Source organism: Pelodiscus sinensis, chromosome 3 (genome assembly GCF_049634645.1).
Source record: "Pelodiscus sinensis isolate JC-2024 chromosome 3, ASM4963464v1, whole genome shotgun sequence".
Taxonomy (NCBI): Eukaryota; Metazoa; Chordata; order Testudines; family Trionychidae; genus Pelodiscus; species Pelodiscus sinensis.
This window is the reverse complement of record NC_134713.1, coordinates 68,897,585-68,911,719: the sequence shown is the minus strand read 5'-3', so window position 1 is coordinate 68,911,719 and position 14,135 is coordinate 68,897,585. Positions and strand designations below refer to the sequence as shown.

Below are 14,135 nucleotides of genomic sequence, written 5' to 3'. Positions count from 1 at the left end.
CCGGCGTACAAGACGACCTCTGATGTTAAAAAACATCCCCCCAAAATCGGGGGTCGTCTTGTACGCCGGATGCCCCGCCGCCGGAGCCCCTCCGCGGCTTTGAAAGCCTCGGGGGAAGCCGGCGGCGGGGCATCCCAGGCGCGCATGGGCTGCCCCCCCGCCGGAGCCCCTCCGCGGCTTTGAAAGCCTCGGGGGAAGCCGGCGGGGGGGCATCCCAGGCGCGCATGGGCTGCCCCCCCGCCGGAGCCCCTCCGCGCCGCCGCGGAGGGGCTCCGGCGGGGGGGCAGCCCATGCGCGCCTGGGATGCCCCCCCGCCGGCTTCCCCCGAGGCTTTCAAAGCCGCGGAGGGGCTCCGGCGGGGGGGCAGCCCATGCGCGCCTGGGATGCCCCGCCGCCGGCTTCCCCCGAGGCTTTCAAAGCCGCGGAGGGGCTCCGGCGGGAGGGGGGGGGGCAGCCCAGGCGCTCCTGGCGGCTTTGCTCCCGGTGCCTCTGGTCTGCTGGGGACCATCTCCAGCAGACCAGAGACACCGGGAGCAAAGGAGGCGGAGGGGCGCTGGGGTATAAGATGAAACCCTATCTTTTAATTAAAAAGATAGGGGGTCGTCTTATACACCCAGTCGCCCTATACGCCGGAAAATACGGTAACCAGATGTTTAAACAGCTTTATTGTCTTTAGTCTAAACTTTCTTTCCTTTCAATATTTCTTCTTTGTAGAAGTGATCTGAATGTCCATTTGAAACAACCATCAGTCTTGTCAGACATGAATGTGATTAATTATGATCTTTGTTTGATTTCCCCTACAATCTTTTGAGCTGGCCTAGGCAGCAGATTAGACTCTGGACCAAGTTGGTACTGACTGACATTTTTAGCATTGAAGAGCTGTTTGATCTAGGTAAAATGAGCTGGTGAAAGATTTCCAGAGAAAGAGAAGAATGAGCCTGTATTTTGCTTCCCTCATTTCCATTTTAGAGCACTGCTGATTTTGGTTACTTTTGATGAGCTATAATATAGAGTTGTTATAAGTAAAAGCTGGCACTAGAGGGATTGATGTATGCCATTTGTACATATTTGGTTTCTTTTGGGTGACTATATCTGAGACCTATGCAAGGTTAAACTGACACTCATGCTCTCAAGACAGAAAGAGACTTTTTAAAATTATTTTTGAGAGTGCAAGTAGCTGAAAGTTGGGGGAAAATACCAGTCACATACATCAATCCAAGGGGATTCTTTTCAACAACTTTTGCAAAATACTTTTAGAAAATTGAAAGTTTCAGGAAATCTCTTATACGCTATATTATATAACATCTGTTCTGAAAAGCAGATATTTAACATTGACAGTCATTCTTTTGCAGAAACGAGTCAAATCCAATTGGAACTTTGTGGAAGAACTGCTGAAAAGGTCCACTCATGCTCAAGTAAGTATGGGGAGGAATAAAGAACCATGTTTTGAGATGCATCCAGCACATTAAGTGAAGTATACAACTAACAGGTTTGTCTTTGCAATTTTGATTACGTAGACGTCTTTGATGGAGCTGAATTAAGGCAGTGTACAGTTGGCTTCTTGTTAGTGACTACGCTTACTTTAAAGTGGTTGTGCTTGATGTTAAATTGTCAGATAAAGGGAAAAGATAATTATCCTGGAAATGTATGTGGCTACTTTGACAAGATGTATTCAGAATAAGAGCTGGATGCTTAGAAAATGTAAACTACTCTGAATGTGAGGATATCAAGTTGAGGAGACATGATGGGAGAGATAGTCATTGCATTGAAAATTCAGCTATATCCTCATCACAGCAGGAAGGTGACTTGCCTTGCTGAGCAATTTGTCTTACAGGCTTGAATCAAACTCTTCCTGATAAGGTTCTAGTTTCTGAGCACTCATTTCATACCTTATCATTTTTCTTTCTGCAGAGCTGTTAATGCAGTGCTTCATGGCCCAGAGGTCAGAACTGGCCTCCTTTTAAAGAGCTTTTAAATATGCTGTTGATCACATTTTTAAACATGTAGCATTGCAGTTCTGTATAGGTCTTCCTAAGTTGCATGGTACAAACTGTAATTTCTGTAACAACAACAGATGTAAATATAATTGTAAGTATATAAGACATACTAAGCAATAAGAATAAACCTGCTGATTATTCCCTTTTTTTATACCATTTGAGAGGAAAAAAGAGGAAGATGATGTTTCATTTGGACCTTCTCTATGGGTTAAGTTGGACATGAGGAAAAATTTCCTGACTGTCAGCGTGGTTAAGCACTGAAATAAATCGCCAAGTGAGGTTGTGGAATCTCCATCATTGGCAATTTTTAAGAGCTAGTTATACAATCACCTGTCACAGATGATGCTTAGTCCTCTCGTGAGTGCAGGGGAGTGGACCCGATGACCATTTGAGGTTCCTTCCATTCTATGATTCCATCAGAAGGAAAACCATATCTGCCAAGCTAAGTTCCCTCTAGAGCGTGCGCCTGTGTGGGCGCACACAAAGAAATTTAATCCTGCCCACCACTTCAGCAGAGCCACGCAGCAGCACTCCCATGTCCAAGGAAGGTACAGTAAGCTGGTGAGGTGGGCTTGGTGGGTAGAGAGGGAGGGCGTGGTGGCTGCTCCTAGGACCGCGGCTGTGTGGTGGGCAGCTGCTCTGGAGGCTGTCCCAATAGGGACAGCCGGCCCCCAGAGCAGCCGCATGGCAGCCACCACACAACCAGTTCCAGACCTGCGAGGTTGCTGCCTGGCTGCTCCTGGGGTGGGCCGTGTGGTGTGTCTCTGCGGGAGCTGGAGCCTCGTCTGTGATTCGGCTGCTCCTGGGGCTTGAACTGCCACATAAAACTACCGCTGCCCCAAGGAGCTTACAACCCAACACAGACCCAGTGGGGACAGTTTGGCCCCACACAGCTCATGCAAGGGCTGTGCAGGTATCACACAGAAGTTGCTGTTGGGAGGGTTAAGCTCTGAAGGAGAAGGACATGGAGTAGGAAGTCACATAACAGCAGGTCATAGAGGAGAGGCTGTTCTATGCTGCTCCTTCTGCATACAGGTGTTAGGGAGAAGGTTCCAAAGGGTTAGTGACGTGGGCTGAACAGGAGGAGATGTAGGTAGGAGCAGAACTGGGTAGGGCCTTGCAGGGGAGGAGAAGCCTGACTTTGATGCATGTGGCATAGGAATCATGAGGAGTGACATAGGCAGAGGGGAAGACTATTTTAGCAGCAGCACTATGTCTTGGAGGATGGAGGGCAGAACATTTAGTTTCCTACAAATTTCAGTTATGATGACCTATCCCCCCAGTTTTTGAAGGGTCTGAGAGCAGAACCTTGTTCATTTGGTAAAAAATGGCAGATCCTGATTGCTACTGGTATAATAGGGGAAAAGCCAGGACCACAGAGTGCTCATTTGGTACTGCAGGCAGAGGAATCTCTAGCAGCCCTTCTGCTGCCTACAAATATCACAAGCAGCAGGCTAAGGCTAAACAGAAGCTCCGCAGAGCTGGAGCGGTGGCCAGGGTTCCTGGGCAGGGTGGTTGCTGTAGCGGTAGCGGGATGCGGTGTGGCTGGTCCTGAGGCCAGGGCCACCTGCATTCCTGTTCCTCCTTTTCCTCTCACTGCCCTCTGGATCTCAGAGTCTCCTGCCCCTCTCCCCCTGGCTCCTCACATGTTGCTGTCCCACCTTTAGCACCCCACTTCCTACAAACCTCAGCCAGCTCTGTGGGGAACAGCCTGGGGCAGCCGCTGCCCTGCATAGGCTGCCCAGGGAGTAGTGCTCCCTGTGAGGGGGAAGCAGGTCTCACCTTTTTCCCATGAGGTGCAAAGGCACTGTCTGGGAGCAAGGCGGGGCAGGCTGGGGTTTCTGCACTGGGAGAGTCTGTCAGGAAGCAGGGCCACTGGTGGGTGCCACAGTGGAATACATTGGAACAAGCGCACATGACCTGAATATTGGTGCACAAGGCAAAATTCACTCTGCTCATGGATGGAAAATCTTAGAGGGAACACTGCTGCGAAGCTATAAAATGGTTTAGGTATATGTTCTGGTCACCGACAATAATCTATGCAGGATTATTTTGTATTTAAGTTATTCATTACTTAATATCAAATGGCTGCTAGCTTTGTGTAGAAAATGGGATTGTTCAAAATTGTGCATGTGGATTCAGTTAAAAAAAAAAAAAAATTTTTTTTTACCAATCGTCTCTGTGACATGTACATCTCCACTATTGCTGTTCCAGGTTTCTTATGGCGGTTTGCTTTTACCTTTTGAGTTGACCTCTTATATTTAAAATGACAGTCATAAGGACTAGATATTGTAAGAGAGGGTAGGAGAGAAGTGCAGCAGGAAGAGCAGATGAAGGGAACAGAAGCAAGTAGAGGAACAAGCAAAATTGGGTTGTAGTGAAAGCCATGGTATGACTGAAGGCTGGATAGTGTTGTTTGTGAAAATGGCAGGATAATTCTATTGACATTAACTGGTCAGGCCTGACGTCAAATGGCTACTTGGTTGGTGTGACACTCGGTGTGGCACTTCACTCTTACCATGAGGAAGCCTGTCTGAATCTGATGTGATTCAGCTTCCTCATTCCATCAGCCATTGGCTGCAGAAGGATTTCCCTCTAAGCCTTACAAGTCCTGCTGTCCTACTGGAATTGGAGGAAGTATCTCCATGATGTTTATCTGTGGGAAGGGCTGGCATTTCTCTTCTCCCCCAGTAAGATATTTCCTGCTTCAGATAGTAAGGCTGGTCCTGGATTGTACTCTTTCATTGCATCTTTTCTCCTCCAGCTCTCTTTTTCTTGATATTGCATGAGTTTGGTCTCTTAGAAATATGCAATGGAATCTTCTTGCAGCAACATTCATAGAACAACTTCACTGTAATTTTTGACAAGCTCGGCTTGTCAAAATATTAAAAGCAATTTTGGATTTTATCTCTTTATTTTGGCCCAAATCTTTGCAACAGAGCTAGTAGGACATTGAAACGTTCCGTATCAGGGGACCACTGCCATAGTGCCAGCTGGTCTTCTTAATGCACGTGGTTCTTCTGCAGACATACTGCAGGGAGGGACGTGCCTCTTCTTTGGAACAGAAGTAACAAAAGCTGCAAAATGTAATAGTAAGTAACTGACAACGGAAAGAAAAACATGCCCTTGAGAATCTACTGGGTTTCCTGGCAGCTTTTTAATATTAAGAGTTAGGCCACACATCTATTTATTTCACATGATGCTTCCATTGAGTAAGCTATGCATAACTTGGGCATATACAATTGGAGGATACTGCAATGCCTCTCCTATTCTTTGTAGTTCCTGTCCCACTTACCATATTGAGATTTCTCCACCATGCCAAGTATATGGCCCTATAAATCTGGTTTCACTATGTGACTTTACTGTATCTACAGTAAAGCTAAGAATATGCATTGTGCAACATGAACTGTTGTTGTAGTTTAACAGCTAACTGCTGACTTTTAGAGTATTATTATATGACAATGTTTGTTGCATCAACTTCCTTGACATCTCAGACACCTTTAACAATAAAGTCCTACAAACAACTACATACAAGAAATCCATGGATCATCATACCTGCCTTCCTAGATCCAGTAACCAGTCCAAACACACCTAGAAATCTGTTATTTATAGGGAGGCATAGAGGGCTTGTCTACATTTAAAATACTTCAGCAGCACCCTGGGGGGCTTCACTGTAGGTGTAGGACACTACATATGCATTCTTCTATCAGTGTAGGATGTCCACCCCCAAGAGGCGACAGAATAATTTTTCCATTGACTTAGCATTGTGGACATGGGGACTTTGGTTGGCTTAACTATGATGCTCAGGAAGTGTGCACATTTTTCACAACTAGCCGACTTAGTTAAAATGATCTAATTTTCTAGAGTAGAGTAAGTTTTAGCTACCGTAGACTATACACTGAGGAGAAAGTCCCAGGATGTACACTTTAACACACCAAAAATGCCTTCATCGAACAAGGACATTCAACTAGAGAAGCAGATCGCTTCATGGAATGGACTGCCTATTTATTCTGAAAGAACCTGCTTCAATAGAGAAATAAAATGCCTTTGACCACACAGCCCTAGGGCTTTTCTACATTGTGGGCAGATTGATCTAAATTATGCAGCTTCGGCTACATGAATAGCATAGCTGAAGTTGATGTACTTAGATCTGCTTACTGCAGTGTCTTCGCAACAGCGTATTAACTGGAGACACTATCCTGCCAACTCCCCTTGCACTTCTCATTGAGTTGGAGTACTGGAGTCAATGGGAGAGTGTTCAGCAGTGAATTTATTGCATCCATATCCCCACTGGATCCATTACTGCCTCATCTATCTTGCCCACAGTGTAGACTTGGTCCTAGTTGTCACTTACCAGTGCTCACTTGCACCCATACAGGGACAAAACGTACCCATATTTGGGATCCCCACCCTGAAGAAATCTTTGTCTGATTCTCCTCCTTCTGGCCTTCAAAGAAGAAGCCTTTCCAAGCTTATCGTCAGGAGACCAAGACACACAAACTCAAAGCAGCACCAGACCTTGCCAGGTGCCAAATCTGTAGACATGTATCCACTGCAACAATGATCAGCAACATTCAAAGCACACCTTTCAAGATCATGCATGTCACAACATGTGGTGTGTACCGCATCAAAGGCACTGAATGTCCCAATAACAACTGTATGGGTGAAACCAGATAATTGCTATGCTCTTCGATGAACTCTCACAGAAAAATGTTAAGACACAAATACCCTTTCATTTGTGGTTGAGCACTTTTCACAAAACAATTGTCCTCCATCTTAACCTCTCAGTTCTCATTCTCAAAGGAAATCTGCACATCTTTAAAAGATGAGCCTGCGAGCTTAAATTCTTAACTTTATTAGACACTAAAAATCATGGACTGAATAGAGGTGCTGGATTTATGACTTATTAAAACTATCTGGAACTCACCCTTCCTAACGGTCCTGTTTTTTTTCCCCCCTTCCCTTTCCTTCCTTTCCTCTGAAACTCAAGGGGTGTTAACAGGCCACTGCAGCGTGGATGGCCCTTTGAAATAAGTGTTAACTACTATGCTAAGCAATCTGTTCCATACAGAGTCTCTTAGGTATGTTTCCCAGATCTGTGTAAACTTGAAAGCTCCTCTTTTGCTAACAGAAACAGTTCTAATAGATGTTACCTCCCTCACTTTGTGTCCTTCAAATGCCTATGTTTGTCAGATTTTATTTTCTAGTCCATTGCTTGTAATAGTGGATACTCTTACTCAAAAGTATATAACTAGAAATGATATTTATACAAGATTGTCAGCAGTCTGGAAGCCTTGAAGTTATTTAAAATCTAGTTTTTGTTTGTTTGTTTGTTTTTTACTAACAAAAACCTTTTATTTGTTTGTTTTGTAAGGCTGGTGTATTAGAAGAGCAGATACGAATGCATCTTCAGTGCTGTTTGACTCTGTGTAGCTTCTGGGACTTGAATCTACCTACTGTCACCATACTCTGGGATTATTACAGCAAGAATCTGGTTAGTGGATGCATATGTGAAAAACTAGAGAATTACAAGTATGCATTCTTCTATCCGAGAAACAATTTGATGCTCTGAACCAGTGTTTCTCAATCTTTTTTTATAAAGTATCCCTTTAAAAAAATATGTACCCTCAGTACCTATAGTTTTCAGATGCACACAATTTTTTTTCTACTATTGCAACACATTTGTTTAAACAACTTAATCCCTGCCAGATGGGCGATGAAATTTTTTGGTGTAAAAAGTACAAAAATAATAAAGTGCTGTAAAACTTAAAACAAAAATTTAGTTTTCTACAAATTTCAGTTATGATGACCTATCCCCCCAGAATTCTCTCAAGTACCCCTAAGGGTACTCATACCACTGGTTGAGAAACACTGCTCTGAACCACCTGAAATAGCTGTCATGTTTGCAAAAAAGTTCTAATCGGTTTTAGCTCAACATGGGTTGAAATGCCCCACAAATTGCTAAGAGGTAGCAAAAAAAATATTTTTCAATTCTGAATTTCTAGACCTTGCAGGTGTGGCAAGAAAGTTGTGGCAACCATTATCATTTGTGCCCAGGGCTAAGAAGTGAGATTTCCTTAAAAAAAAAAAAAAAGGTCCATGCACTGACAGTGCATTTTATTTTGTGAAGGGTGATCTGAAGATGTTATTTTATTGTGTGAAGGAATTTATGTAGTTATTTCACACTTACCATTCTTTCCTACCTTTTACCTTATTTTTCTTCCAGAACAGTTCCTTCACCATTCCATGGCTTGGTCTGAAGGGTTTAGCAAGTGTTTGCAAAACCCCTTTGTCTATGCTTGAGTTGGTGAAAAGCTGCTGCTCTGACCAGCAGTGCCCTGACCTGTACAAATCCAGTAACAGTTACCTAATTTTTCTCTGCATTTTGGCACGAATGATGAAAGCAGCAACGGAGAACAATGTAACTCATCCTTGGAAACAAATTAAAGGAAGGTATGGCACAAATTAAAGGAAGGTATGGCAATCTTTGAACTTGTCCTGTGCCATATACCAGCACTTCCCTTGCTTTCTTAGCCATCTCACCTTTTCTAAATTTGAAATTTCCTTTTTTTAGTCAGATTTTTGTTATTTAGTGAGTTTTGAAATATAGCAGTAAACATAAAGCAATAATTAGGTTTTGCACAAAAAATATGAAAAATTGTTCCCTGGTAAATGAAAAGTTTTTCTGGTTTACTATACTTGTGTAATGAACTTGCAGATCTTATGAAACAACCTCAGCGTCTGCTGATTGATGAATGTGCTATAACTTTTCAAATGACTTGCATTTAACATGTAAGCAAGTAGATTTTCACTGCAGACCACAACTAAATTGATTAATACTGGTATTAGATTCAGCAACCTATTAGATTAGGTTCTGGGTGTTTTTACAATAGCATGTGCAAATCTGCTCAATGAGCATTCATCATTCCTACCTTGAATAAATCATTTATTCAAGTAACAAAATTAACAGCCTACAACAGTGTTCCCTGTAAATTGAGCGCTTATTTGGCCACCCAGGAGAGATTCGTGTGCCACCTAGCTGATTTATCAGAGTGCCCATAGTAGCATATATTTTTACTGGTAGTGCAGATCCACACATGCCTCCATGCACATAACATTTAGTCTGCACACGGATGGCAAAACTTGGAACCCTAGCCTATACCTATGATTTGGGGATGAACTCTCTTTTAGCCAACTAATCAAGCATTGAAACACATAAAAGCCTGTCAGTAGTTAAAAGATTTTCTCATGTACAGTAGGTCTCAATAAATCAAAATAGATACCTTAAACTCCACCTGAAAACCTGTGAGCATCCAATGCAGAACCTGGTGCACTAGTAACATGCTAAAACTGAGAGCCTATTTAATATGCAGGTGGCGGGTTGTGGTCGAAAGCATTGTTTCTGTAATTCTGGTTAATCTTTCTGCTGGAAGTGAGACTCTTACATCTGCAGTAGTTAACATGGAGAGAAAGGTTAGGTTTCACTATGGGTTAGAAATCTTTTGGTATGCACCCTGGATTGGGAAAAAGAAGGGACGGAATTAGTTGTTCTAGTAGCAAACAGCATGGAGGAAGAAAAGAAAAATTTTAAAACGAAGGACTGCTTAAAGTAATAGTGGTAGAAATGTAGCCATGTTAGTCTGGTGCAGCTGAAACAAAAAAACAGGACTGTGTAGCACTTTAAAGACTAACAAGATGGTTTAATAGGTGATGAGCTTTCTTGGGCCAGACCCACTTCCTCAGATCAAATAGTGGAAGAAAATTGTCACAACCATATATACCAAAGGATACAATTAAAAATGTGTTCATTTAATTGTATCCTTTGGTATATATGGTTGTGACAATTTTCTTCCACTAGTTGATCTGAGGAAGTGGGTCTGGCCCACGAAAGCTCATCACCTATTAAACCATCTTGTTAGTCTTTAAAGTGCTACACAGTCCTGTTTTTTGTTTCTTCTTAAAGTAAGTGTGTGAAGCTAGAGTAAAGATATTAAATGGGGGCTAATACAGTTTTTCAAGGAGATTGAAAGAAACATTCTTAATTGAAAAACATTTTTTTGTTTTTTTTTTATATGTAGAATTTATTCCAAGTTCCATCAGAAAAGAATGCGAGAGCTGACAGAGGTGGGGCTGCAGAACTTCTTTAATCTTTTCCTTGTGCTAGCGGTTATTGCAGAAACAGAGGACATTGCAAGTCGGGTGCTGGATCTCCTGGATTTTCTTAGCCCAACTTCCATCAGCATTTCTCAGAGAGCCCTCATTTGGAGAGGCTACTTCGCCTTCCTTCTGATGTATATTGAGAAAAACATGGACATCAGTGTCCTAGCTGAGAAACTGTCGCATGCTTTCTGTGAAAAAGCAAAGGAGTTCTTGGTAACGAAGAATGACCACACACACAAACAAAATCTCTGGACACCACTTTCCACTTATGTTGATGGTGTTCAAGAAGTGTTTGAGACCAGCTGCTACTTGAACCTTTCCCAGGAAAAGTTATTAAATGATGGATTTAGTATGCTGTTCCCAGCTTGTCGAGGAACTGAACTCAGCATGGTCCTAAACTTCCTGCAGGTGGTTCTGTCCAGGCTCAGGTAAGTTAGTCAGATAAATGTTGAACACAGACTGGCATTTTGCTTTGCATTTGTCACTAAATTGTAGTTGCTGAATCAATAAGAGATTATGCATTTTAGATTTGGGATTGGTGAGGAATGAGGATCTCACAGAAGAACTGATTGTAGGGACAACCTTGGTTTGAGAGATTATGAGCTAATTCAGTTTTAACTAAATGGAAGGATAATCAAAAATAGATCTGCAACTAGGGCCTTTGATTTCAAAAGGACTAACTTGAAAAAGTGCAGGGAGTTAGGGAAGTGGACAAGATCAAAGAACTCAAGGATCTGAATACGGGGAATGCTTGGAATTTAAGCCAAAGTTTCAGAAAGTATCTGAAGGCAGCATTCCAAGTAAGGAAACAGAATATTCAGGGAAGGATTACAAACCAACCTTGATGAGCAAGCATCTCAAACAGGTGATTAAAAGAGAGCAGTGTACAAGGAATGGAAGATGTGATAGATCAGCAAGGAAAGCTCACTCTTGAAGCTCAGAAAGTATAAAGATAAAGTGAGACCTGCCAAAAGCCAAGCAGAGTTGACCTTGCAAAGGAAATTTCTACAGGGAAAGGTTCTATAGTTATAAATAAAAAACAGAGCAAGGAAAGAAGAAGTGGGACTACTAGCCAAAGAAGATAGGGAAGAGTTTAAAAATGATCTAGGCAGGCCCAACACCTACACACAAACTCAAACAGCTTAATGGGAAGAAATTGGGAGATCCAGATAATTTCCATCCAAGAGTGTGAAAGGATATGGTGCATGCAATTGCAAGCCCAATGGCAAGGATTTTTAATAAATCTGTAAACTCAGGGATTGTACCCTATGACTGGAGAATTATTAATATAGTTCCTATATTAGGAACTATATTAGGAAGCTGGCAGAAGAAGAGGGACAGTGAAAGGGATCTGGGAAACTACAGGCCTATTAGTTTGACTTCAGTTGTATGCAAGATCTTGAATCACATTTTGAAAGAGAAAGCAGTTAAGCCATAGAGGTGAATGGAAATTGGGTTAAAATGCAGCTTGGTTTTACAACAGGTTGATTGTGAAAGACTAACCTGATCGCCTCCTTTTAAGAAGATAACTGGGTTTTTTTTTTTTAGACAAAGGAAATGCAGTAGATCTATTCTACCTGGATTTCAGTAAGGCATTTGATACAGTTACACCTGGGAAATTATTTGTTCAACTGGAAAAGATGAGGATGATTATGAGAATTGAAAGGTGGACTGTCAGGCTTGGAAGAAGGTTTTTAGTGGAGTTTCCAGAGATCAGTCTTGGGACCAGTCTTATCTAACATTTTTATTATTGACCTAGAGACAATATGCTAATCAAATTTGGATGACACAGACTTGGGTCATATTGCCAATGTAAATAATAATAAGGGCTTAACAGCAAGAATTTTTGGAAATGACAAGGTTACTGGGTGTAGTGGTTGATAAAAGGATTACTGAGAGCCACCAATCTCATGCAGCTGTGATGCAGCTCTAGGAGGCATCAGGCAAGGAAATGTTAGTACCTTTATACCTTATCTGGAATACTGGTGTGCAATTGCTGTGTTTAGAAAGGATGAATTTTAACTGTTACAGGTGCTGAAAAGGGCTATTAGGCTGATTCAAAGAATGGAAAACTTTGAGAGAAGATTCAAAGAGCTTGGCTTGTTTGGCCTAACCTGCAATTATCCTCACTAATCCATCCCTCCTGGGAGCACTTGGAGATTTCCAAACCCATCAAACAGCAAAAGGAACAGACTGAAAGCCAGAATCTCCCCAGCTGTGGGGAACAATCCTGACCTGGCAGAGGGGAGGTGGAGAATGTGATCTAAGAGGATTGCTCTTTCTAAATATATCTGAGGGATAAATTCCAGGGAGGGAGAGGAATTATTTAAGTTAAGCACCAATGTCAACACAAGAACAAATGGGTATAAATGGGTCATCAATATATTCAGGCTTGAAATTTAGATGAAGATTTCTAACAGAGGAGTGAAGTTCTGGAACAGCTTACCAAGGGGAGCTGTGGTGACATAAAACCAAACTGGCTTTAAGATTGAGTTAGATCGGAGGAGATGTTATGATGAGATTGTCTGTGGTGGCATGTAGTGGATCTGTGACTAACAGCAAATATTTTCCAATGCCAGTTAGGGGGGACTAGTTGGGCAGGGCTCCTGATGTACTACAGAAAATTATTTCCCACATGCCTAACTGATGGATCTTGCTCATGTGTTCAGGGTCTAACTGATGAACATATTTGGCATTCCTCTGGGTCATATGGGTAGAGACCTCTAAGGAGGTTTTGACATTCTCCACAACATTGGTCACTTGCAGGTTTAAACTAGTGTTAATGTTGGATTCTCTGGAACTTGGCATCTTTACATCACAATTTGAGAACTTCAGTAACTCAACCAGATGTTGGTGATGTGTCCTGCAATATGCTGGAGGTCAAACTAGATGATCATGATACTCCCTTCTGACCTTAAATTTGAGTTCATAATGTATTAACTTCCCTCTAAAATAGAACAAAACTGAAGAAGTGCCTGTAGGCTTGTGAATTACATATTACATTTTGAATGTCAATCCACGAATCTCTCTCTTTAGAAAATCTTTCTCTGCTGTTGCAATCCTGAGGTTTGAAATATCCCACATATATCTCTTTTCTAGAATTAATGTCACTGTAAATAGATTATTTATTTATCATTTGCTTGGACATCATTGTGAGTAAAACTGTATTTCTCGGAGTGTTGGCTCTTTTAAAATTATAATCTCTACTAAATTAGTAATAACATTTCTGTCCACTAATTCACTGTTTAAAACCAAAACTTCTTTAGGAGGACTGAAAAATATTTTTCCCCATAATTTTACTTCAAGCCATAATGAGGCAGTTATTGATCTGCCACTACATGAGACCAATGAGGTCAAGATTTGTGGAGGAGGGGCAGTGACATATGCACATTATGAATAATGAGAAAAAAATATTGACCTGCATATAAGATCTCTGTTTAGCTGGAGTACTTTCTTACTGTCTAGATTAGATAGCTTGCCTGCAGCTGTCAATAGCTTGTAAATCCGAAGTCAACTGCTTTTCAGGCAGCCTTTGGAAAAAAGATAAAGTGCAGTTGATTTATTAGAAATGTTTTCTCATTTTTGTTCAACTGAATGTATATTTTTGAATACATTAGAGACTTGTGTATATGAACCAGAAGAGAGAACCAACTCTGTGAGGAACATGACATTCCCACACCCTCATTTTGCCTTGGCTGATCTAGCAGTGAAGGAGAAATTCTTTCCCAGACCCCAAGAAAGGAGTGGCTAGTGCAGTGCTCCCAGGCGATCCTGACCAAACCTGGTTTTCCTCCATTTCCAAGAGTGTCAGGGTGGGTGCTGTACCACTTGGACAGTGTGAGGGGATGGGGTTCCCTTCCCTGTTTACCCCGTTTGTATGCTCTTTGTCCACTGTCAGGTCACCTGTAGGAATGAGTTCATATCCTGATGCTGACCCACTCGGAAACTGCACCAGTGTCCAGGCTCCTGTATCTCTGA

The 14,135-nt window shown here is 42.1% G+C and overlaps 1 protein-coding gene across 8 annotated transcripts in view; it reads left to right on the top strand.

Annotated features, from left to right (window-relative positions):
- Window positions 1-14,135, top strand: part of MMS22L (MMS22 like, DNA repair protein) — a 141,324-nt gene that overhangs the window by 40,917 nt on the left and 86,272 nt on the right. For all 8 annotated transcript variants that reach the window (XM_075923917.1, XM_006118427.4, XM_006118428.4 and 5 more), the window contains 4 exons: window positions 1,353-1,415; window positions 7,372-7,491; window positions 8,224-8,450; window positions 10,076-10,585. In XM_075923917.1, coding sequence (XP_075780032.1) covers window positions 1,353-1,415; window positions 7,372-7,491; window positions 8,224-8,450; window positions 10,076-10,585 — 920 coding nt within the window. The remainder of the gene's footprint in view (window positions 1-1,352; window positions 1,416-7,371; window positions 7,492-8,223; window positions 8,451-10,075; window positions 10,586-14,135) is intronic.